At 35.4% G+C, this 24820-nt stretch overlaps 1 protein-coding gene across 1 annotated transcript in view; it reads left to right on the top strand.

Moving 5' to 3' along the window:
* LOC106779207 (BEACH domain-containing protein C2) overlaps positions 1-24820 on the top strand; it is a 59117-nt gene that overhangs the window by 8665 nt on the left and 25632 nt on the right. The window contains exons 3-15 of the mRNA XM_022776489.1: positions 3064-3720; positions 10971-11105; positions 12763-12867; positions 13262-13375; positions 13876-13952; positions 14772-14853; positions 15133-15459; positions 17731-18266; positions 21128-21212; positions 21333-21527; positions 22804-23349; positions 23425-23568; positions 23875-24333. Of these exons, the coding sequence (XP_022632210.1) occupies positions 3064-3720; positions 10971-11105; positions 12763-12867; positions 13262-13375; positions 13876-13952; positions 14772-14853; positions 15133-15459; positions 17731-18266; positions 21128-21212; positions 21333-21527; positions 22804-23349; positions 23425-23568; positions 23875-24333 (3462 nt within the window). The remainder of the gene's footprint in view (positions 1-3063; positions 3721-10970; positions 11106-12762; positions 12868-13261; positions 13376-13875; positions 13953-14771; positions 14854-15132; positions 15460-17730; positions 18267-21127; positions 21213-21332; positions 21528-22803; positions 23350-23424; positions 23569-23874; positions 24334-24820) is intronic.

Here is a 24820-nt window from a genome sequence, read left to right as displayed (position 1 = left end):
TTTTTTAAATAACTATCTATTAGAAAGATAATTTGTTACTTTATGAAAAGAAAAGATATTTGTTATTATTATTGATCAAAATTACACTAGACGTGGCAGAAATTGCTTGGAGAAATCCTACCAAACCTTGATTAGTGGTTCTGTCATAAGCATGAGAGAAGTCTTTAGTCGTTCTGTCGATAGAACCATCTACCATTTACTTGATGGTAAAACTTGAAAATGATTAATATCAACAAGAGAAGTTTTTTATTCAATTCAATAACATAAAAGAGGATCCATATATATACAGGAAGACTAATCTTGAAAGTAAATATTAGAAAGAAATTTCTAGAATCTTTTACAGCTTCTAAGCTTTTAATAGTACACTTAATATCCTAATGTAGCTCATTAACTATATTATTTTCTGAAAATTTTTCTCTAATAAAGTGTTATGTATTTGTGTGGGATTGGTCATGTACCATAGCTAGGAAATCTCGTATTTATTTCTTATTAGTCGATGTTCAGTAAATAAAGAAATATGCTCATAATTAGAGATCTGATTTCAGAACAGACTGAAATTAGCTTAGAAATATATATATATATATATATATATATATATATATATATAACTCTCGAAATCTGGGAGGCTCTGACTGTGCGATTGAAACCCTAGACGGCCTTCATTTGCACAAAAGCTGTTTTGCCGCGGCACGTTTTCTTTTTCCTTTATCTTGTACCCTCATCTCACAATATCTGATGGCTGAATCAGAGGAGAATAAATCCCAAACTTTTGAAGAGTTGAAGAACATGCATTCTGCCTATGGACTGAATGGGGAGAGCTACATAAAATGGTCCTAATTCATGGTCCCAATTTATTCGCACTATTCTGAGGAAAAGGGAGGACGAGTACCTTGACCGATGTTGCTCGTGACATGTAGGATCCCAAATTTAAAACATGGGATAAAGACGATTCTACAATCATGGCTTGCCTCTGCAACTCTAATCCCGGGAAAGAGTTACATTTATGTTTCTCAACTTGGGAAGGGAGATTTGGAGTGATGTAAAGGAGGCATATCCTAAAGCCATGGATGTTGCTCAAAATTATGACGTAAAGTTAAATACTTTGGAAACAAATCAAGGAAAAGGACTGTGAGCGAGTATGCTAATGATAAGAATTAATCTTGTTGTTTTTAGAGGACCAGGCTTTTGTGTTTATGTTGCTTAAGAAAATTTTAGGAAGACTCGTACTGCATATTAAGATGATAATGTTATCTAAATCTAAAAGTTCACTTTATAGAGATTCTAAAGAAAGAAGAGAGGACGGATTCAAAATAACAAAAAACAAGAAAAAAAAACAAAAGCACAATAACAACACATAGTCTAACATAAGTTGAAAAATGAAACAAAAGAGGGAAAAGAAAGTGAGAAAATTGACGAGGATGGCAAAGTGGCACGCCACTCGGGGGATGCCGCTTAGGGTTTGGATAACCCAAGATGAGTATTGTCAAAGTATATTTTAAGAAACTTTAAATATTATTTTCATGTATTTAATTTGTTATATTTCCTGTATCTTGCTATTATTACTAGAATAACAATCCCACAATTTCATCGCAGCCTTCATTCCTGCACATCATCAGTCTTCGTTTTATGTGCTTTAATTGCACATTTTTTAAATGGCTGAAATGGAAAATGTAGACAAGTTTCAGAGTACAGAATTACAGAATGTTCATTCTGCTTGAATGGAAAAAATTATCTTAAATTATTTAAAAGGAAAAGAAAAGATCGGTCATCTCACTGATGATGCCCCTGCAGAAGAAAATCCCAGATTCAATTCATGGGATGAAGAAGACTCCATGAAGAGTCATCAGAAGTGACTGAAGAAGGTATTTAGTGGTTCACTTACTTGACACAAAGCAATAGGTTGGAACAAGGGGAAGTAAAGGTAGGTACTATTGGGGACTCTAAAATCTGATCACAGACATGTGGATAATCATCAGAAAGTCCATGTTAGGCCATAAACATGGAAAAAATTTGATCATTGCTCTAGTTCTTAAGAAGTAGTGGAGGTAGGAGGCAATGTGAACTTTATAGTTGAAGAGTATAATGAAAGACTTAAAAATAAGAGCGATGAGCCTATGAGGTTATATTGTGACAATAAATCCGCAATTAGCATAACTCACAATCTAGTACAACATAATAGAACTAAACATATTAAAGTGGGTGGATAAACATATTAAAGTAGATAAACATTTTATCAAATAAAAGGTTGACCATGGAATGATTTGCACTCAATATGTGTCTACCTAGGACAACTCGCAGACATACTCATCAAAGGGCTAAACAACAGTAATTTTGAGAGAATTATATTAAAGCTAGGAATGAAGAACATTTATTTACTAGCTTGAGGGGAGTGTCAAATATATTTTAGGAAGCTTTAGATAATATTCTTATTGTTTTTAATTTTGTATAGTTATTGTATCTTGTTTTTATTATTAGCTATTCCCTAGAATAGTTTGTTCTTATTTCCAAAATTATCCAACAAATGTATGTATATATATCGGATGTATGTAATGAGAAATAATAAGAAAGAAATCATCTCCTTTTAAACTTGAGAATTAATTACATTGATTAAATAGGAGATGACTAAGTAGTGCTATGACATGTCCCCTTTAACTAGAGCTTCTAACTTGCTCCACGCTTTTACAATTTATATGGGAGGATGAACTCCAACAGTCGTGTGTGGGATATTTGACACTTCTTCTGTTATTTTCCCAAAACTAAACCCTATTTTCTGTATAACATTGTATTCTCTAAATATACTTTATTAGCGATTAACTAGTAAAATACCTTACATTGTTGCATAACTAAATTAGCTGAAACTCTGGGTTATTGATATTTTATATTCTTCTTTGTCTGAAAACAAGTAATCCACATCTTCTCTTTGTGGTTATTACTAATCTCAAGCTTAGTGGCTTGCTGGAAATTTGAACAATGTAACACAAATTTGTTATGCTTTGGTTTAATTTTTAAAATCTCTTATCAAAATTTAAAGAAATTTTACTCTTTATTTACTTTTTTTCCCAGATTGCTAGGGTGCTACATCTCTTCTACAGGTTGGTTGTGCAGCCTAATACAGCTAGAGCTCACTCATTTGCAAAAGCATTCCTAGCATGTGGGGGGATAGAAACTCTTCTTGTTCTTCTCCAAAGGGAAGTTAAAGCTGGAGAAAGTGATGCTCTTGAATCGGCACAAAAGAATCCTGAATTTAAAAAAAATGAAAATGATGGTAGCAGTGAAATCACAGAAACATATCAGGATGATGAAGGTTCTCAATCTGCTGATAGTTGCAGTAATATTGGTCCCAGTTCTCCTGATGTGTATATTGAAGGGATGACACGTACCTCAGAAACTCCATCTGTCAAGAATTTGGGAGGCATAAGTCTATCCATCAGTGCTGACAGTGCTAGGAAAAATGTTTATAATGCTGATAAAAGTGATGGCATTGTTGTTGGGATTGTTGGTCTCTTGGGTGCTTTGATAGTTTCAGGGCATCTGCGGCATGGTTCCCGCTCTGGTCTTGATACAGCAAGCAACTTTTTGGGTGTTGGACTGCAAGATGGTGGAAGTACAATGTTTGAAGATAAGGTTTCTTTTCTTTTTTACGCCTTACAAAAGGCATTCCAGGCAGCACCGTGTAGGCTGTTGACAAACAATGTCTATACAACTTTATTGACTGCCTCGGTATGACATACTCTCTCTACCTTATCTCTAGTCCCTAGTCTCTAGTCTCTAGTCCCTAATCCATGCCAATTGTAGGATACTATTATGCCAGTATTAAAATGGAAAATATTGTGTTTATTGAAATGGACATGCTTTATTTAGTATAAGCTTATTTTCTTTGGCCATTGTCATCTTATAGGTTTTTCTTTCTTTCTAAGTGTGTGAAAATGTATGTTTTTTCTTTCAATATGAGAAAAAATTATAATTCTTCCAACTCAATTATATATGATATAGTTCTTACATTCTTTGCTTTGTATGTGCACCATCCATGTTATTTGCATTGTATGTCACTTTGAGATAAAATGTGCAAAATCTATTTAAGATTTTGTTGAAAGAGAGATAGATGCAAGAGATGTTGAAACATTGTATATGTTACATGATTGCAAGAAATACATATTAATTGCGACTAATGCAGATAATTATAGGAAATTTTATATGAATATACATGATGTGATATGTTTTATTCAGATTCCATTAAATTGATTCTAATTAGATATATCTATAATGATGTTAAAATTGTGACTGTTTTTATTGTACAACTTTCGTAAAACTGCAGTTTTGGGTGTATGTTACTAGCTTGAGTGTTACAGGATAGTACTTTTCCTATATAAATGCATGTGTATATATATAATATACATCAACTGAGCACAATAAACCACTGCTTTTATTATCACATCTTAATTCAAGTTGGTATCAAGAGACCCCACCTTAAAGCTATTTTTGCGAGGTTAGATTAAGTTTAAAATTCACTTTTGAGATGGTATGAGAGCTAATCTTAGAAAGGTTTGTTGGGTCTATTTTGTTACTTGCTTTTGGATCGCTATAGACTACCCATAAATATGTATTTCCTTGCTTAAGATGTCCAGTCCTTGGTGAGAGCATATTGATTAGAGATATGATCAAATTATAATTTGTAAATAGGTGTAAACTTCAACTTACTAGTTTGTTTTGTGAGACTGAGTTAGACTCATGAAATAATTTGTAGTCGGTAAGCAATAATTATGAAATTACATAATAAAGAAACAGTAATTGGTATTTAATGGAGAAATGAAATCCAAATAAAAGAAAATAAGTCTCTTGAAATAAAGGAAAACAAATCTCCATAACTAAAGACTCTAAATTTGAAACAAATCTACCAAATAAACTCCTAATCCCGATCCCTTAAGTTTAGGACTTTCTTGCAAACAAATATGTATTTATTATTCAACCATTTGTATTTATTGTATAGTAAAAGTGCAATATTTACAATCATATATCAACACCCCGTCTCAAGTTGAGGATTAAATATCCCCATTTTCAGCTTGGTTATGAGATTATTGAAGTTTGAGGTATTGAATCCTTTTGTCAACACATCACATGTTGGCTGGACGGAATGTATGACATGTGTACTAAACTTCCAATTTTTCCTTAATGGTGTATTTATCCATTTCAACATGTTTTGTCCTGTCATGCTGAATGGGATATGTGTAATGTCTATTGCTACCTTATTATTATATTAGAGCTTCATGTGTCCCTCCAAATTAACCTTCAAGTCGTCTAAGATGATTTTTAGTCATAATAACTCACAACCCTTATGCAGGCCTGAACTCTGATTCAGTAGATGATCTTGCCACCAGATCCCCTTTTTTTTCTCTCCAGTTCACTAATTTCACACTTAAGAAGTACAATGTTTGTTAGGTTCCTGGATTTGGAACCTAACAAGAAGACTCTCAGAAGATGGAAATAGTGATGAAATAATGGATTTTTATGTTTTATTCACAGTAAAGGAGACTATCTTTACAAAGAATAGGCTGGGAGCATAACCTCCCTGGCTGAGGGCATAACCCCTCTCTACAAGCTTTCAAAGTCGGACTGTATACAAAGTATATTTGATGCCCCTTAGAGTGTTACAAGAGCTCTATTTATAGCAGCTCTGACCTATTCCTCTCTACAACAGAAACCCTCTACACCCATGACCATTTCGTCCTAAACCCAAACTATCTTATTATCCTCTGTCCTAACATTACACCCCCTCTGCCAAACAACCTTGTCCTCAAGGTTGGAAACGGACACCCCTGGCTATGCTCTTCAATTCACGTCAGGCGGCTTGGGTGGTGGCAAAATCTTTTCTTCATCGGCTCCCTGCTCGTCCTCCGTCAAAATTATCACGCTTAAACTTTTCTCTGGACAATGGTGACCTGGGCCGAACGGTCCACCACAACGAAAACATCGCCCCTCTTCCTTCGTCTTAAGGAATTCTGGGTAAGGGAGATTTCTCACCATTCTTCCCCGATTGTCGGCACCACCGATCGTACTCCCTCTCGCACTACTCGCCGGTGTAACTCCATCTCTCCTTACTAGCCCATTACCCTCTGTTCCGCCCGACCGGTTCAGGGACTGACGTTCGGTTTCACCTCGTACCACCGTCTCTGTCGCGCGCAACCCCGATGGGTTCGCCTTGAACCCATTCCAACTTCCCCCTCTCGCTCTAGTCGCTGCGTCTTCCACATCCCGCACGATCCTCATCGAACCATTAATTCTTGCAGATCTTGAATGCGCACTTGCCCCTTGTGTCTTCTCGCAATCCGGCGAGAAAATACCCTAATATTTGTTCCTCCGATACCCCGTGAGCTTGGCCCACCAGTATTTCGAAATTTCGTGCGTAATCCTCCACTGATCCATCTTGCCGTAGCGTCGCCAGCTGCTAAAAAACTTTCCCCCTGAATCCTCCTCCGAATCGACTAATTAGCGCTGTTTTCAGGCCCGTCCAAGAACGATTATTGGCCTTCTCCTTCCAAGCTTTAAACCAGTAGCTCACGCTACCCTCCATACTGACATACGCGAGCTCCACCTTGTCTTCCTCCGTCAACTTCTGGATTTCAAAGAAACGTTCAGCCCGATTAATCCAGCTGTGGGGTTCCAGTCCTTCGAATGTGGGAAGATCCACCCGCTTCCTCCAAGTATGTTGCATACCCAGATGATCGCGCCCTCCCTCATTATCATTCACCGAACTGTTCCCCACATCAGAATTTTCGTCCTGATTATTAGTTTGTGCTCCCATCATTCACATCAGTTGTTGTAGGTCTCATCGCATGGCGGTGAACTCCACCTTCATCCCCTCCATGGTGATCTCCAACGTCTCCAATCTTCCCTCCGTGTTTCTCTCCATTTGCTTTTCGCGACCCTCTTTGATCTGGCAGTTTCTTGGTAACGATTTTATCCCTTCTTGATTCTCCGACACTCTTCTCCTAAAGAAGCTTCTGGAAATGGCAGGTCGGACTAATTTGTTAGGTTCCCGGGTTTGGAACCTAACAAGAAGACTCAGATAGAAATAGTGATAAAAGAATGGATTTTTATGTATTATTCACAGTAAAGGAGACTATCTTTACAAAGAATAGGCTGGGAGCATAACCTCTCTGGCTGAGGGCATAACTCCTCTCTACAAGCTTTCAAAGTTGGACTGTATACAAAGTATATTTAATGCCCCTTAGAGTGTTACAAGAGCTCTATTTATAGCAGCTCTGACCCATTCCTCTCTACAACAAAAACCCTGTACACCCATGACTGTTTCGTCCTAAACCCAAACTATCTTATTATCCTCTGTCATAACAATATTTAGTCACTAATTTTCTATCAATAAGCGAACTTGTATAATTTGCATTAATGTGGGCTTCAGGAGTTAGTCTTCCATGTTTTTGAACAGTATTCACTTTCGTGGGATGCTCTTGAAGTAAAATAGAATTCTTTAAGCAGTTTGAAGACAAGATTCCTTCGGTCCATGCATAAGTTGGTTGATGAAATTCACTGAATGAACAATGTTTGGCCGTGAGTCAAATATATGAATTTTCCAATCAGTCTCTGATACATCTTTTTGTGCATTATTGGTTCCTCTTTTGCCTTACATAACTTATGATTAAGATCTATTGGTTTGCACCCAGTTTTTCAAGTTTCTACCAACAAAGCAGTTATATATTTTTGCTAGATATGAAAATTCCTTGGTTTGAGTAGGCTACTTCAACCCTTAGAAAATATATCAGTCTTCCTAGCTCTTTTAGTTGAGACTTTTGGACTTGTCTCTGTTTCAATTCATTCTCTTTTTCATCATTTCCAGTCACTATAATATAAGCAACATAAACCAAAAGGATTGTTATCTCCTGTTTTCCTGAATGTTTAGTAAAAAAGTGTCATCTCCTTGACTTTGTAGCCAAATCCCTTCATAGCTTTTGTGAATCTTCCAAATCAAGCTCTAAGGGATTGTTTCAGTCCATAAAGAGCCTTTTGCAGTCTGAATACCTTATTTATTTTGTCTCCTTCAAACCTAGGTCAACTATTCATGTAGATTTTTGCTTTGAGGTTTCCATGGAGAAAGGTATTTTAAACATCATAATATAGACGGTTTCAATCAATGTGGGAAGCTAAGGTAAAAAAAAGAAAAGATATCCTTACAGTGCAAGAGTGTCCTGGTTGTCTATTCCATAAGCTTGAATTATCCCTTGGCATCCAATCTCGTTTTGTACCTTTCAATATATCCATCAGCGTGATATTTTACTGTGAATATCCATTTGCTGCCAGAAATATTCTTTTCTTTGGGTTTGTCAACAATTTCCCAAGTACTATATTCTTCCAATCCATTAATCTCCACTTTCATGACATCTTTCCATTCTTTCCTTGTCAAAGTTTTGGTATCAATGTTAGGGACAACAATAGAATTCAAACTAACAGGGGACCTCTTAAGGTTAATTTGTGTAGAAGGAGATTTGCCTCCCCCTTTATCTCGGTCTTGCAATACTTTGCAATATGGCTGGTCTTGCCACAGTTGTAGCACTTGCTTGATCTACACTCGTTTGTATAGTGGCCATACTTGCCACACTTAAAACACTCAACTCCTGACCGATCTCCTCGGCCTTTCCCTTGTCCTTGGTCACGCCAATTCTGCTGATCGGTTTGCTCTTCACTATAATTCTCAAAATTACCTTGGCAGCGTCCACCTCGTCCTTGTCCTCGGCCTCCTCGTCCTCTACCGCCAGGACCTCGGCTCTGAGTAATCCGAGTTTTATTCGAGTCAAACTGTACCGGTAGTACTTGATAGTCAGGTTCAAGCTGATCATCCCAACTCTTTCTCCTTTGTTCATGGGCTTCTAATGACCCAGCAAGTTCATTCACTGTGAGAACCGACAAGTCCTTCGATTCTTTGATGGCGCACACAATACTTTCAAAATCTTTTGTAAGGGATCTCAAAATTTTTCCCACAACCCGGCTAGATGGCATTTGTTCTCCATTCTTGTTGAGCTGGTTGGCCACCTTCTCCGCCTGAGTTATGTACTCAGTTATATGCTCTTTGGACTCTATCTTTAACTGTTCAAACTCTCCTCTGAGAGCTTGTATTCGGACTTATCTAATTCGGTTGTCACTTTTATATGCAACCTCCAATATCTCCCAGGCTTCCTTTGCTGATTTGGCATTCGTTATTTTTTCGAATCTCGACTCATCTACTGCATTATGGAGAAAATACAATGCTAATCCATCTCTTGCACGTGATTTCTTCAACGCGGTTATCTGTGCCACCATCTGATGTTCGTCTTCATCAAGTTCAACGTACATGTCTTCCACCATATCCCAAACATCTTGGGATCTCCATAACGCCTTCATTTGTAGGCACCAATTATCATAATTGGTTTTTCTCGTCAATTGTGGCACACCCATACCATTGACAACCTTTGCCATCTCTCTCAAAAAAAATCAAGCACTCACTTGTTTTCTCTCTCGGTACTCAAAGCATAAAGCTCTGAAACCATTGTTAAGAAAATCTCCCTTTACACACACTCAAATAGTTTTCTAAAATTGAGTCTACTATTCATTGATAATTGAAGGGCTTTAAATAGCCGTGATACTTACAATATTACGGGAATAAAAATAAATACTAAAAATAAAATATCAACCACTTTAAAAAAAAAAAATCTGCTTAATCTATCATAAAATAATATTGTACCTAGATAAACAGAAAATCATAACTATCTATCCCTATTTTATCTTTATCAAAATCAAAATAAATATTACTAGATCCAAAACTAATAAAATAAGATTCAAACAAAATTATTAATAAAACCCTAAAATTTAAGTTTGAAAGAACTTCTTGGGAGCTAGCATTGGAGAAAAAAAATATAGTTTCAATGAAGGTAACATCATTGCAGATATACAATTATTTAGATGAAGGGTTATAACACTTGTAAACTTTTTGAGTTACTGAATAACCAAGACAAACACATCTAATAGCTTGGGGATAGAGTTTGTTCCTATTTTGATAGTGGATGTGTACAAAAGCTGTGCAAGTGAGAGAAAAATTATTTAGGGTTTCAAGTGGACTTTTGTTTCCTAGGATGTGTTAGGGAAACCTATTTATCATATATGTAGCAGTGAGGACAACTTCTTCCTAATAATTTTTTGGAACTTTCTTTCGAAAGAGAGGTGCTTTGGTGGTGTGAAGCAAGTGCCTATTTTCGTCTCTATCACTCCATTTTGCTGGAGAGTATAGACACATGAAGAATCAAGAATGACCCTTTGTATTGAAAATAAGTATACGCAGTTTTGCTGAAAAAATTCCTAGCATTGTCAAACCTAAATCTTTTTTTGTTGACCTAAAATTGATGCTGAGTCGTTGAATGAAAGATGGAAATAACAATGGTCACGTCATATTTTTGTGAAGCAAATGGAGCCAAATAACTCTTGTGCAATCATCAATAAAGACTACAAACCAATGGGACCAAGAGATACTAGTTATAGTAGATTGTTCCCATATATCACTACTGATTAATTGGAAAGGTTGTGAACTTCTATTGTTGCTAATGGGAGAAGATACATGCGTGTTTATATAATTCACAAGCCTCACAGTGCAGTAAACAAATCCTGAACCCTTAATTTAGGGATTTCTTATAAACAAATCTATATTTATTATACAGTAAATGTGCAGTATTTATAGCCATATTTCAACAAGACTTAAAATTCACTTTTTAGGAATAGGCTAAGTTTTGTCTTTTCTCATTATATAGGAAGCATATTAATTGAAATAAGAAGGTAATGCTCAATTATAATTGAAAAATTCTGTCTTATATTTAAAACATTAATACACCAAAGCCTTGAATTTACATTGGATATCTTTTTAAGATAACTTACGTTTTCATTTGCCACGTTTTTTCTGGTCTTTTTTTTTTTTTTTTTTTTTTTTTTAATTTCAGATAAATGCTTCTTCAACAGAGAATGGGCTGGATTTCAATGATCCTGGCCATCGCTTTGAGCATTCACAACTGCTAATAGCGCTTTTGCATTCCCTTCCATTTGCACCTAGGCCTTTGCTGAGCAGAGCACTACAGGTATTGGATTAAAAATCTTTTTCACAATATGCATGCAACAGTTGTGCATCATATCTTATCTTTGCCGAGGTTTTCTTAGTGTATTCTTTTCTAATGTTCTTGATTTATGCATTTGATTTTCTTATAGCAATTTACTTATTGAAGTAGTTCTTAATTTAGGAATTTTAGTTTCTTGTTAGACACTTTTCTTTTTTCTTTTGGGTGTTGTAAGGGAATGTTGCCAATATTTTAAGATCAAAAGGATTGTGGTGTAACATAAAAATAATATCTTTACTTCCTTAAGAGAGTACCTAAGTCTGATAATAACTTTAAAACTAATAAAAAGAAAGTGATAGGCTCAACTAGGTTATGTTTAAACAACAACAGGAATTGAATAAGTCTGATAATAAGTTTAAAACTAATAAAAAGAAAGTGATATGCTCAACTGGGTTCTGTTTAAACAACAAAAGGAATTGAATCAAAAGAAACAAAAACAATCTACCTCCTGGAGTTTATTATTGAGTGTATCAACCAAGAGCAATACAAGTTTATGATTTCAAAGCACCTTTTCTCTACTACAAAAAAGATACAGGGTAGTTTACCCCCTGTTTACATTGTTTAGTAACTAATTCTGTAGCGTAACTCTATTTCCTTTTTTTCCATATAAGTGTCTGTGTCACCTCAAGAAGATGTATATAATATGGAGTTGTTGTGGTGTCAAAAATATACAGTATATTTTTTCTTTTAGCAATGTCATTTTGTTGTGGTATATTCACACAAGTAAATTCATGAACAACTCCATTTTTAGAAAGAAATTTAGACATGTCTTAATTTACATATTCCCACTCATTATTAGAACATAAACTTTTAATTTACTTCCCAAATTATGTTTTTACCATATGGAAGAATTTGTCAAATAAAACTTCATATTTTTCTTTCATGAGAAAAATCCATGTAACACGACATGCTTAAGTAAATAATAGGGATTCCTTAGTGGTGACAACTTTGTTGTCTAAACTATCCCAAAAAAACTGAACTAATCCCCTCTACTAATGTAGTATAAGAATCAACTCAGGTCAGTCCAAGGAAACAAACCTTTGTAATTATAGGAATGTTTAAATACATAATCCTAGTTTTAATAGCAAGATACACATGTCATAAATATTAAAAATATAGTGAGGATAAAACACAGAACTTCCTGACATACATAGTGAGTAGCATGATTTTGAAAGTTATCAAGCATTGTTGGCTTCCATTCCTGCCTGATAATTTCCAATTATATGATCTGAATAGACAGTATATCCCCTTGAAGCGAAATGCTTAATAAATAGTATATGGTCACCTAGGTTTTGCTTGTATCCCATGGTCTTCGTTAGAGTAGGAGACTGGTTATTGAAAAAATAGATAAAAAGATTTAAGCTATGTTGGTTATATCTCACATTTAATTCTATAGTCTCTCCATTTCTTTCTTATCATATGAGCAAAGTTTTGCTTTTCGGCAAGTATTGGCTTTAAGTACATAGTTAAGTATTGCAGTGCATGCAAATGCCGCTGCCATACAGAAAGTCTGTTTATGGAATTGAGTCCGATGAAAAGTTCCAGCAGTGCATGTACTTACCAATTTAGAACTTGTTTCTGACCCTCTAGTTTTAAGCTCCCTGTTTGTGTATGATTTCAGGATCTTCTATTTTTGGCTTGCAGTCATCCAGAAAATAAAGAGATTCTGACAAATATGGAGGAATGGCCTGAATGGATTCTCGAGGTCCTAATATCAAACTATGAGGTAATAATTTATGAAGCTCTTATCTTTGCCTTTCTTTGCTATCCTTTATTTTTCTTCAATAAAATTTAACAGACACTTATGTCTCCCCTTCAAAACTTCAAGAAAAGAGTTTTAACTTATGATGGATTATTGCAAGGTCATGACTGATTATCACAACATTGTGGCTTGAAAACAATGTCTGAAGCAAATAATTCACAAGGGTCTTTATGAATCATTGTAGTATTAATAAATTTGATTTTAAACGGTTTAAGTCTCAAAATTCATTTAAAAATGCTTGAAAGAGTGCTATGTTTTCAAAGTATTGTTGTTTGAAATTGATTTGTTTGAATACATGTCAACTTCTTGTATAATGTTATTATTTATGCAGCATGGTTTTCTCTTTTTGCTTGAACAGTTGGGTCCAGGCAAATCATCTGATTCGACAAGCCTTGGGGACATAGAGGACATAATATATAAATTCCTTGTTATAATGCTAGAGCGTTCAATGCGCCAAAAGGATGGATGGAAGGTTCATTTGCATTATATTCGGCTACTGTCTGATATTGCCATAGTTTATGTTTTAATATTTTTATATTAATTCTTTGTTTCTTTGGTTGGAGTTCTAAATAATGAATGCCGTAACTTTAGATGAGACTCGACATATAGTGCAAATAATTTTTGGTTTACTTGAATTTCATTGGTTTGTTAATAGAGCCTAATGTGTTATTTGATCAATGGAGCTAACCCCACCTGGTGATCTTAGGTTTGGTTATATTGAGTTCTGTATTTGAACACACAAAAAATGTCTTTATTTTTCTATTTTGAACACACATACACACACATATATATTTGAAATAAATTTAGTTTGGCAGTAAAAGACACTGCCAGGTGCCATGATATTTTGAACTCTGAAACCAATAAAAAGGCCAAAGTATCTGTAAAATAAAACAGGACTATCTTCTTTGCTAATCCTGATTTCTGCTTTTATCAGGTTCATTCATTCTACTTCCTGTTGCTTAATTTTTGTAGGATATTGAAGCAACAATTCATTGTGCAGAATGGCTTTCAATTATTGGTGGATCTAGCACTGGAGAGCAGCGAATTAGGTAAGTTTGTATCCATTAGGAGCTCGTTATTATTACTATTCAGCTCCATCATGGTAGTGTGTTGCTTTTGCTACTTGATATTGTTCGACATTGGCTATGTTGATTAGTGTGATAGTTATAATATCTTGAAATACAATACTAAAATATCGTGATAAATACAAAGGGATCACAAGCTTTGGGAGTGACTGCTTTTCTATAAATATTCCAGGCAGAATTTCCGATGCTATTAATTATCCTATTTTGTTGTTTCTAGTGAAATAAAAATTATATTTTCTTGAAGCCTCGATTTGGAATTGAAACACAACATATCATTGCTATATAAGTGCCAGGTTGTGAAGCTAGTCCCAAATTTAACTGAATTAAAGATACTCTCGAACTTTTAAAAATTGTAAGTTTCACTGAAGTTTAAATATTTAATAAAATATGCAGTCACTCCCAGATCCACTCCACATTCATTGACAGGGAACTCAATGAGGAACAAATGATCTCTGCAAGATGGACATGAATAATAGATTAGTGGCATTCTTGGTAATGGATGAGCAGTTCTTTGATAACACTGATCTATGTTATTATTCTGCTGATATGTACTCTATTTTCTTGTTCTTTTCTTACATTTTCCTTCTCTGAATACAATGCCATAATCCTAGTCTAGCTTTGTGGAAAATTATTATGAAGAATTTTAGGCATATCTTTCACAGGCTCTTTCTATACTATCTTATAATTCCCTTGTCTTGATTAAAAGTTTACACTGAAGAGATGCTCTTTTTACCTTGGCATAATGGTTTATGCAACCATTCTTTCTTGGTTCATGTATTGAAGGCGTGAAGAGTCATTACCTACATTTAAGAGAAGACTCTTTGGTGGCTTGCTGGACTTCGCTTCTAGTGAGTTGCAGATCCAGGTACATATTGTTTCCAACCTTTGTTGATTTTTCCTAATGAACAGTTTCATTTTTCCCATTACAAGATATTTTGTCCTTTTCATCTTCTGACGTTTTTTCCCTACTTGATAATTTTGGTTATTAATGTGTATGCTCATCTAGAAAACAATTTCTCAACTACTCTCAGAAATGTGTGAATCTATAAGAACACAGACATTTGCAATTATATATATTCCTTTTGTTGAAAAGAGTGGAAGAAAAACAGAAATAACGTCTACATTCAGTCCTTCCTTACTGCAGACTCAAATTATTGCTATGGCTGCTGCTGGTGTTGCTTCGGAGGGCTTGTCTCCAGATGCTGCCAAGGCAGAGGCTGAGAACGCTACTCACCTGTCTGTGGCTTTAGTAGAGAATGTCATTGTGATACTAATGCTTGTTGAGGATCATATACGGTCACAATGCAAGCAGTCATCTTCTTCACGTGCTACAGATGGCTCTCCATCTCCCCTATCTCTCTTTTATCCAGTGCATTATAACTTAACATCATCATTCACAAGCTCAGAATCAACAGATGTTAGGGGTGATCGAACATCATCATCTAGCAACTCTGGGGGAGTCTCTCTTGATGTATGCATACAGTAATTTAAAAGTAGACGTGCATGCATGCTATGTGTCATAAATACATTAATTTGCATTATCTCTCCACTGTTGTTCTTGTCATTCCTTCAAAATTCATACAATGGTTGCATATCATCCTGTTTTTCTATAAGCCTTTTCTAAAATCAATAATTTGATACATTGCTTATTAAAGTTTCAATTTCCGTTTTATTTTTTTGCAATGCTGTATTTGTTTTCACCATAAATATCCTTCTTTTGTAATAGAGAATTGAACAGAGAAAAGAGAGGGAAAAACTAAACAAGAACAGAATATTTTTATTAACTAGTTTTTCACAATAGAATGTTATGTACAAGAAGTATTTATAGACATAGATTGCTTCATGCTGTTATAAACTGACAGCTGTACAATGAAACGGATCCAGGTACATGGAAAAAAACCCGCTGTCGTACAAGTTTGACATGCAAACCATAATATTACACTAACAGCCCCCTCAAACTCAAGGAGAAGATTTTTCAAAAGAAAAAGTTTTAATATTGAGTTTGCTGCGAAGAAACATCAATCGAGTTGTAGGCAATGGCTTAATTAAAACATCAGCCCACTAATCAAGAGCAGGAATATGATAAAATAAGAGTTGCTTTGCCAAAATTTTTTTGATAGGATATGTAATGTGTATGTTAGGAGGGAATATGATAGGATATAAGAAAGGGGTGAAAGAACCGAACTGGGGAATAGTGGAGAAGGCGGCCAAGGGGCCTATAAATGTAAACCTTTGGTAAGTCGGTGGAGTAGTTAGTGATATTCTTTAGTATATACAGGTCTTGAATCGAACGTGAGAGGGCTGCACGAATCGAACGTGATAGGACGGCCGGAACCGCACGGGAAAGGGCTGGTGGACCCAAATGGAAGAGTACGGCAGGAACCGAACGATCTAGGAGGGATGGATCAGTGGGAGAGAAGCGTGATGAAAGAAGGAATGAAGGCCTCGAAGGGAAGAATAGATGGAAGAATCAATGCCCGGGAGGTAGAGAATGGGAGCAGAGTAGAAGACGAGTCATTTGGGGGATGAAAGCGTGGTATGGTTGTCGAGCAGTTCGAGAAAGAAGTAGACCAAAAGCAGACAGAGTTGTTCACTCTCTCAGCTGGAGGCCCTATTCAACCAAAAGCAATGAAGCTGCACGGGTCGATAGGGGACCGAACGATTTTGACCAGTATAGGACGAAACCGATCGGTATTCACCAATATGACGAAACCGAACGGTGTTGACCAGTATGGGACGGAACCGAACGGTGTTGACCATCATAGGACGAAAGCGAACGGTATTGACTAGTATATGTCAAAACTGAATGATATCGAGGGCGATAGGAAGGAAAGAGGAAGAATGGAAGATAGTAGGGGAGGAGTTGCCACCGCCTAAGCCTCCAGACTTGAAGTCGCAAGTAGTAGTCAGCGGGTTCTCTCCCTATGATAAGACCACATCACAATGCAATGGGCTCAAGTTTCATTGTTCCAACCTTGAGGATAGGGTTGTTTTGCAGCGGTGCGTAATGATACGATATAAGATAGGGGTGAAAGAACCCAACAGGAGAATAGTGGAGAAGGCGGACAAGGGGCCTAGAAATGTAAACCTTTGGTAGGTCTGTGGAGTAGTTAGTGATACTTCTGTCTTGAACCTAGTGAGGGGGGTTAGGCTCTCTTTAGATGGAGGGAGGTTATGCTCCCAGATACTCATTGTACGATACTTTTGGTGATGAGAATACAAATAATTCATTCTTTTCCAATGGTTTCCTTGCTGTGATTGTGTGAGTGAGTTGCCATCGTTAGGTTTCGGACCCAAGAACCTAACAGAATGTATAAAGAAAGTAGTTATTGGTTGGGTTGTTAGGTTGAGTGAGACTTTCTATATATAGTTGGGGAATACTTTTATTAACTGTTTTTCACATTTGAATGCTATGTACAAGAAGTGTTTATAGAGATAGATGGCTTCTCGCTATTATAAACTGAATGCTGTACAATGAAAGAAACCTACAAGTGTACAAGTTTGACTCTTTATACAAGTTGACTATAATATGTACACTAACATTCGGCAGGGCCCTTAGGATTATGTTTTTTCTTGTTTTCCGTTCCGTTCCCTTCCCTGCTTCCATTTTATTTGCAGTCTTGTTGATTCAATTTTTATAACTCTCTTCTCTCTCTCTCTCTCTCTCTCACTCACTCACTCACTCATGGTCATGCATGTGTTTGTTTTTATAATGGTGTGACTTGTATTATCAATTTTTTAGGTACTTTCGTCAATGGCTGATGCAAATGGTCAGATATCTACTGCAGTTATTGAAAAGCTTGCCGCAGCAGCTGCAGCTGATCCGTATGAGTCTGTTTCTAGTGCTTTTGTATCATATGGTTCTTGTGCCAAGGATTTAGCAATTGGGTGGAAATATAGAAGCCGTTTATGGTACGGTGTTGGCCTTTCATCAAATACAGCTTCATTTGGTGGTGGAGGGAGTGGATGGGAATTTTGGAAGTCCTTACTGGACAAAGATGACAATGGCAATTGGCTTGAACTTCCATTGGTGAAGAAGTCTGTAGCAATGCTGCAAGCATTGTTGCTAGATAAGTCTGGGCAAGGTGGTGGTCTTGGTATAGGTGGAGGGTCAGGTACTGGAATGGGAGCAATGACTGCGTTATACCAGCTTTTAGACAGTGACCAGCCATTCTTGTGCATGCTTCGAATGGTTCTTCTATCGATGAGGGAAGATGATGATGGGATTGACAATGATATGGGTGAAGGAAGGAAACTGCAGTCAGCACTTTTGTGGAGGTAAAATAACCTCTGTAATCATATTACTTCTAGCTCTCTTATTCTCTCTTAAATGACATTTTATCATTACCTGGAAAAGTTCCATCAAGGTAGGTACATTGACATTGGCTTTATTTTCTTCTTGGTCATCCAATACTTTTTTTTGAAGAAAACAAAAAGTTATGTTAGACAACAGTATGATGAACCTTTAGCATTCCAACTAAGTTGGCACCCTAAAACTTCAAAAATCACTTGTCATCACACAAAAATCCATAAAAGAAGAAAAAAAGAAACGATACAAACAAGCAAAAGGAGGCTAAATCGAACCTGTGCCCAAAAAAAGAAAACCGACTCAGAATCCTAACAAAAACTAAATTCTGGAAGCTTAGAACAATTCCTAAAAAAAAAGTCAGTGTTTACCACGGGTAAACAATCAAACCAAAAGTAGTCTAATTTATTATCAACCCCTATGTTGGCCATAAGATCACCACATTTATTATCTTCACAGTGTTTTAGAAGTGCTTTTTTTATTTCCAGTTTGTTATTTTTTGTGAAAATTAGTAAAATTATGGAATTTTCTCCATTTCAAAAACAAACAATAAATTGGTATTTAATGGAAAAATGAAATCCTAATGAAAGGAATTAAATCTCCTTAAATAAAGGAAATATATCTCCAAACATAAAACCTATAAATCAGGAGCTAATCTACCAAATAAACTCTTAATCCTAGTCTCTTAATTTCAGGGATTTCTTCCAAACAAATCTGAATTTATTACTCATTAATCTATGTTTATTGTATAGTACATGTGCAATATTTACTAATAGATTTTAATAAACATAGGAAACAGTCATGTAATTGTAAAATCAATGCTTAACATTAAGTTTTGGAAAGATTACAATACAATGCAGTTCTGCCAGACAAAACTAATAGAAAGAAAGATAAAAGTTATGAGCAGTTATGGGTGGTTACAAACTAGTGTCACCTCTGAAAATTACAAAATAAAGAGAAAATAAAAAACAGAAATAGGGATAAAACTATATTAGAAAACAAGAAAAAACAAAAAACAATCAAATAATAAACATATAAAATAGCCCTCCTCAAACTCAAGTTGAGGGATTGGGACGAATGAAATCCATCACTGAGTTTGAAATGGAGGAACTGAAAACGAGCGGAAGAAATGGTTTGGTGAGACCATCAACCCACTGAATGTGAGAGACCACAAGTTGCTGGGATAACACCTATTCATGAACAAAAAAGACATCAGTCTCCATATGCTAGTCTTGGAGTGAAAAACAGGGTTATGGCCCACAACAATAAAACTATAGTGAAGAGGTGTAACTTCAAGGGCGGGGTATTGATTGGTTGAGTGGAAACGTTTATACTAGGAGAAATAAATAAAGGAGGCGGTTATAACCTCCTACAGTTGTAATCTTGTAAAACAGACTATTATATATAGTTTGTGTTTAGGCTGTTGATTTTTCAGTCTTGGAGTTTAGGAGGAAAAGGGTTTGGGAGAGTTAAGGTCCTCTCGAAAGGCTTGGGTTTTCTGAGGTTCATTGTTTTGTACTACTGCCACATTGGCATAACAGTTTTATTTATAATAAAATCATTCAAGAACCTATCTTGAATATTTTTGTAACTATTGGTTGTCCTATCATTGTTGAGGTTAAAACACTTGAAGATAGTCTAATAATCAAGTAACATACAATAAGAACAAGGAATCTTATGTTGAAAAAGAAAAGCTCGAGTTTGGTCAAGTAAGTGTTCATTTTTCCAGTGTTTTGGCACAAGATGATACCCTCCTCACTACAAAAGGAATTAAGTTCTTGATTAAAACAATATTTAGCCTTATCAAATCAAATCCTAACACTAAACTAATCTTTACCACTGTGAAAAAACTTTGAACAAAAGAGCCGACTTTTCCAATTTTTTCTTTTAGAAGGAATACCCATGTAACCCCAGTACTATCATCTATGAAGGTAATGAACCAATGAGCAGTAAATACATTTGGGATATGTGTGGGACCCGAGACATCAATCTCTAATAATTGACTTGTAAGGTGAGAATTTCCAAAAGTTCATATCTGTAGTTCATATAGCTAGTTAATGTGAGACGAAGGGTTTGTTTGGACAAACTTCTCCATAAGAACTTCTAAAAAGGAAAAATATGAAGAAAAGAAATGAAATTAATTGCTTCATAAATTAAAGTTAGCATATGCATAAGCTAATTTATCAAAGCTCTCTCTCAACTTTTTTAAACTTTAATTTTTTAATTTGTTCACAAGCTAATTTTAACTTAGGTAAAAACTCTAGTAATTTTTTCTTTTTCTTCTAGACGTTGTTTTGTTCTGTAGAAGTTTGTCTGAACAGACCCTAAAGCATACCCTCGAGACTAAAATTAAGAAACCTCAAAGAGGCCATCACTAACTCAAGCCAGGTGTCACTGCAATTAAGGAAATTTTCCAATAAACAACGATGTTTGGAACTCATAAAGAGAAGTAGGAGTATTTAGTTATGTCATTTGGATTAATAAATTTTCTCTCTACTTACAAATCCTTAATGAAATAAGGAAGTAATCTCTCCAAGAAATTCTAATTATTCCCTACAGTAATAATTATCTTATTCTAATGGATTTTGTCTTATCTTTGGTAAGTTAATTGTTTCCTTGTTGATTGACTTTGGAGTATAGTATTTAGATGTATTTGTAGTGTAAAATAAACGTTAGTGAATTATCCATTATATCATCACACGGTGTGCCATATGAATGTATTATCCTTCTATTTTGAGTCTATACTATTCTCTGCTCCTTGCTTACCTAAATTCTACAATTTCAACCCGTTAATGCTTTCTTATTTATTTAATTACTTATTCTTATATGACAGTGTTCTCTCACCTATTCTAAACATGCCGATTTCTGATGCAAGGAAACAAAGAGTCTTGGTAGCATGTTGTGTGATTTATTCAGAGGTTAGAATTGACTCCGTTTAACATTTATATTCTTGATTACTATGTTATCCACAATATTTGTCATTGTCTTTCTTTTGCCTACAATCGTCGTAGTCACCATAATATACAATATTTTGGTAGGTATACCATGCTGTTAGCATAGACCGAAAGCTTCTTCGCAAAAAGTACGTTGAGGCTATCATACCACCATTTATTGCTGTCCTAAGAAGATGGCGCCCTCTTTTGGCTGGAATTCATGAACTCGCGGCTGCTGATGGTTTTAACCCTCTTGCGGTGGATGATCATGAACTAGCTGCTTATGAAGATTCAGTTGAGGTAATTCAATTTACATAGCTTATATGTGCACAAACTTAAACACTCACTGATATGTTTGCATTCATTATGCATAAACAATTTTACATGTAAACTACGTTTCTGAAATTATTTTAGTACGTAGAGTACAAGTACTAATGTAATCATATAAATTAACCTATACTTATTGTGGTTAGTAGCTTTAGAATCACTGGTACATGAGCTTTGGAATTTTATTTGGTAGTAAGAAGACCAATAGAAACAGAAATACTTTTTTGAGCTACAAGAGAATGATGATGTACAATTTAAGAATATATATCAAAGTTGAAGCTCTAGTATCATATAATTTTAGGAGAAGAATTTTTTTTTCTTCAATCATCCAAATTTTGTAAGAATTTGTTTACACAGAAATGGCTAAAAAGATTCCAACAACCTGGATTACAAAATAAATACGAAGATAAGAAGAATAAAAACAAATCAGATTTGAAAGAGGTGCATCTTTCCGGATTGGTCATTCATGAACACTTTTCCAGAATGTGCACACAAGAATGGCCGACTTCAACCAATTTATTCCGCACTTTTAAGGATCTGGAATGTTGTTCGTCCCATTTCCAGAATGTACTATCCATAACTTGAAAGTCAAGTTCCCTGGAATGTACTATTTTTTCGATTGATTAGGTTAATAATGTAAACCTGAGATTACATTATTAATCTAATTAATTAAAAAGATAATTATTACAGTTATATGTTTAAAAATGATTCAATTTGTGTCATACCTATCTTAATCGAATATATTAAAATTAAAATGGGATTTTAGAATTTCTAGCTTGGCCTATAATAATTCTAGAGACAACACATCCTAAAACCAACTATCAATAGCGCTTTTCAAAGTATTTACCATGCTAAGCTTGGACATCATAAAAAACTTAACTTAGGCCAATGGAGCAACACACAACATTGATGCGGAAGAGTGGCTCGCCAACCATATTTTTAAAATGTTTTTAATTTTCTTTTAAATTTGTTATATATATATATATATATATATATTATTAGTTATTCACAATGTAGAGCATAGATTTGCTATTATTCATTGTCTAACCTGAGATCTTTCCATATCTATGCAAAACATCCATAATGGTTGGTCTATGTTTCGTTCTATTTCTTTGTTGTCACTCCAGTAAAACCTCCTGTACAAATTTCAAGTGATGTATTGATCAAGAACTCTTGCATGGCTCTAATATTATATTCATCTATACGAATTTTAGTGCATTAACTTAATTATGATCTGAATTTCTTTTAGGCTTCTCTTGATATGATATCTCCAGCCTGGGCTGCTGCTTTTGCATCTCCACCTGCTGCATTGGCATTATCTATGATTGCAGCTGGTACTTCAGATAGCGAAAATCATGCTCCTTCAACAAATCCCCAGCTTAGGCGTGAAACCTCATTACTGGAAAGGAAACAAGCTAGGCTTCAAACATTTTCAAACTTTCAAAAACCTTCAACGATTCCTAACAAAACACCACCCATACCAAAGAACAAAGCAGGAGCAAAAGATGCTGCTTTGGCAGCTGCTCGTGATGTTCAACGTTTTTCAAGAATCGGTTCTGGAAGAGGTCTTAGTGCCGTTGCGATGGCTACATCTACACAGCGAAGGACTGCTAGAGATATGGAGCGGGTTCAGAGGTGGAATATTACTGAAGCAATGGGAGTTGCTTGGATGGAATGTCTGCAGCCAGTTGATACAAAGTCGATATACGAGAAAGATTTCAATGCTCTGTCGTATAAATTTATAGCTGTTCTTGTTGCCAGTTTTGCCCTAGCAAGGAATATGCAACGATCTGAGGTCTGTCTGCTAATTGTTACTATGGTTTTCAGATTATATTCAGATACTATATGTTAAAGATTTCTTTGTTGCCAGATGGACAGGCATGTCCGTGCATGTATAATATCTCGGCATCGTATCAGCACTGGAATTCATGCATGGCGCAAACTTATTCGACAATTAATCGAGATGAGAAGTCTTTTTGGGCCTTTCGCAGATTATTTGTACAACCCAATTCGTGTATGTTATGATACAATGTTCCACGTTGTTGCCACCAACTGGCAGTCTTGGTTGCCCACTCATCTTTTTCTGACCATATATTCTCTTTTGCAGAGTATATGAAAATCCTTTAGGAAGATCTATATTGCTTGTGTTCTTAGGTCTACCTGCCTAAAAAATTAAATCCTAGAATTCGAAAAGAACTAGTGTGGGGGCTTTGGACTTTAAAAAGGAGCTCGATAGCTCTTTTCAGCTGATGCTCTTACTTTTGTGTACGATTTTTTAATGGTTCAGTCAGGATGGTGATTATTTTGTATTTTTTTCTAGGTTTTCTGGAAGCTAGATTTTATGGAAAGTTCTTCTAGGATGAGAAGATGTATGAGAAGAAACTATCGAGGGTCTGATCATTTAGGTTCTGCCGCCAATTATGAGGATTATTCAAGGGAGAATAATGATCCGAGCACTCGGGTTTTATCTGCGGAAGGAATTACAGTAGAAGGTATAAATGAAGACGAAGAACATATAGAAACTGAAAATTTGGATCTTATAGTTGATGATATAGGAGATGAAGTAGAGAATCAGCCCAAATTTTCGAAAGGAGCTGAGAAAACTGTACAAAAGTCTTCAGATTCCAATGGAATTCAACCTGAAAGTGACGAGGGTATTGTTCAGAGTTCTTCAGCCTTTGCACCTGGTTATGTTCCAAGTGAGCTTGATGAAAGAATTGTTATTGAGTTACCGTCAACAATGGTCCAGCCACTTCGGGTTGTACAGGGAACCTTCCAAGTAAGTCTCATGATATCTAATTTTAAAGTAATTTTATAACGATCCTGATGATATAGCAGATACCAAAAGATAATTTTGTGAGAACTGTGCCTATTACATTTTGTAGCCATTTTGAGATTATTTGTGGAATGAGGAGCGGTAGCGGTAGATAAGAAACACAGTAAAATCTAGAAAAAGAAAATATAGTCGGGAAAAATTACATTAGTATAAAATAAGTTGTTTTTCTTAATTAAGTAAATAAATTCTTGAAAAATTATTTTTTAAATGGCTGTTGACATTTATTTACATTTTGGTTTTGGTCGACATCTGTAGTTTAGATAAAGTTCCAATTAATTGATGCGAAAAAAAATCAAGAACCTACAAAGTGGGTTCATATGAGTTTTAAACTAGCTTCGTGTGTGCCCAACATATTTTGCAATTGATAGTAGTTACTAATATGGGCGTAAATATTGCACGTTTACTATACAATAAATATGGATTGATTGAA

This window comes from Vigna radiata, unplaced genomic scaffold (genome assembly GCF_000741045.1).
Source record: "Vigna radiata var. radiata cultivar VC1973A unplaced genomic scaffold, Vradiata_ver6 scaffold_357, whole genome shotgun sequence".
NCBI classification, from domain to species: domain Eukaryota; kingdom Viridiplantae; phylum Streptophyta; class Magnoliopsida; order Fabales; family Fabaceae; genus Vigna; species Vigna radiata.
The sequence above is the reverse complement of the archived record's forward strand: the minus strand, read 5'-3'. Positions and strand labels throughout refer to the sequence as shown.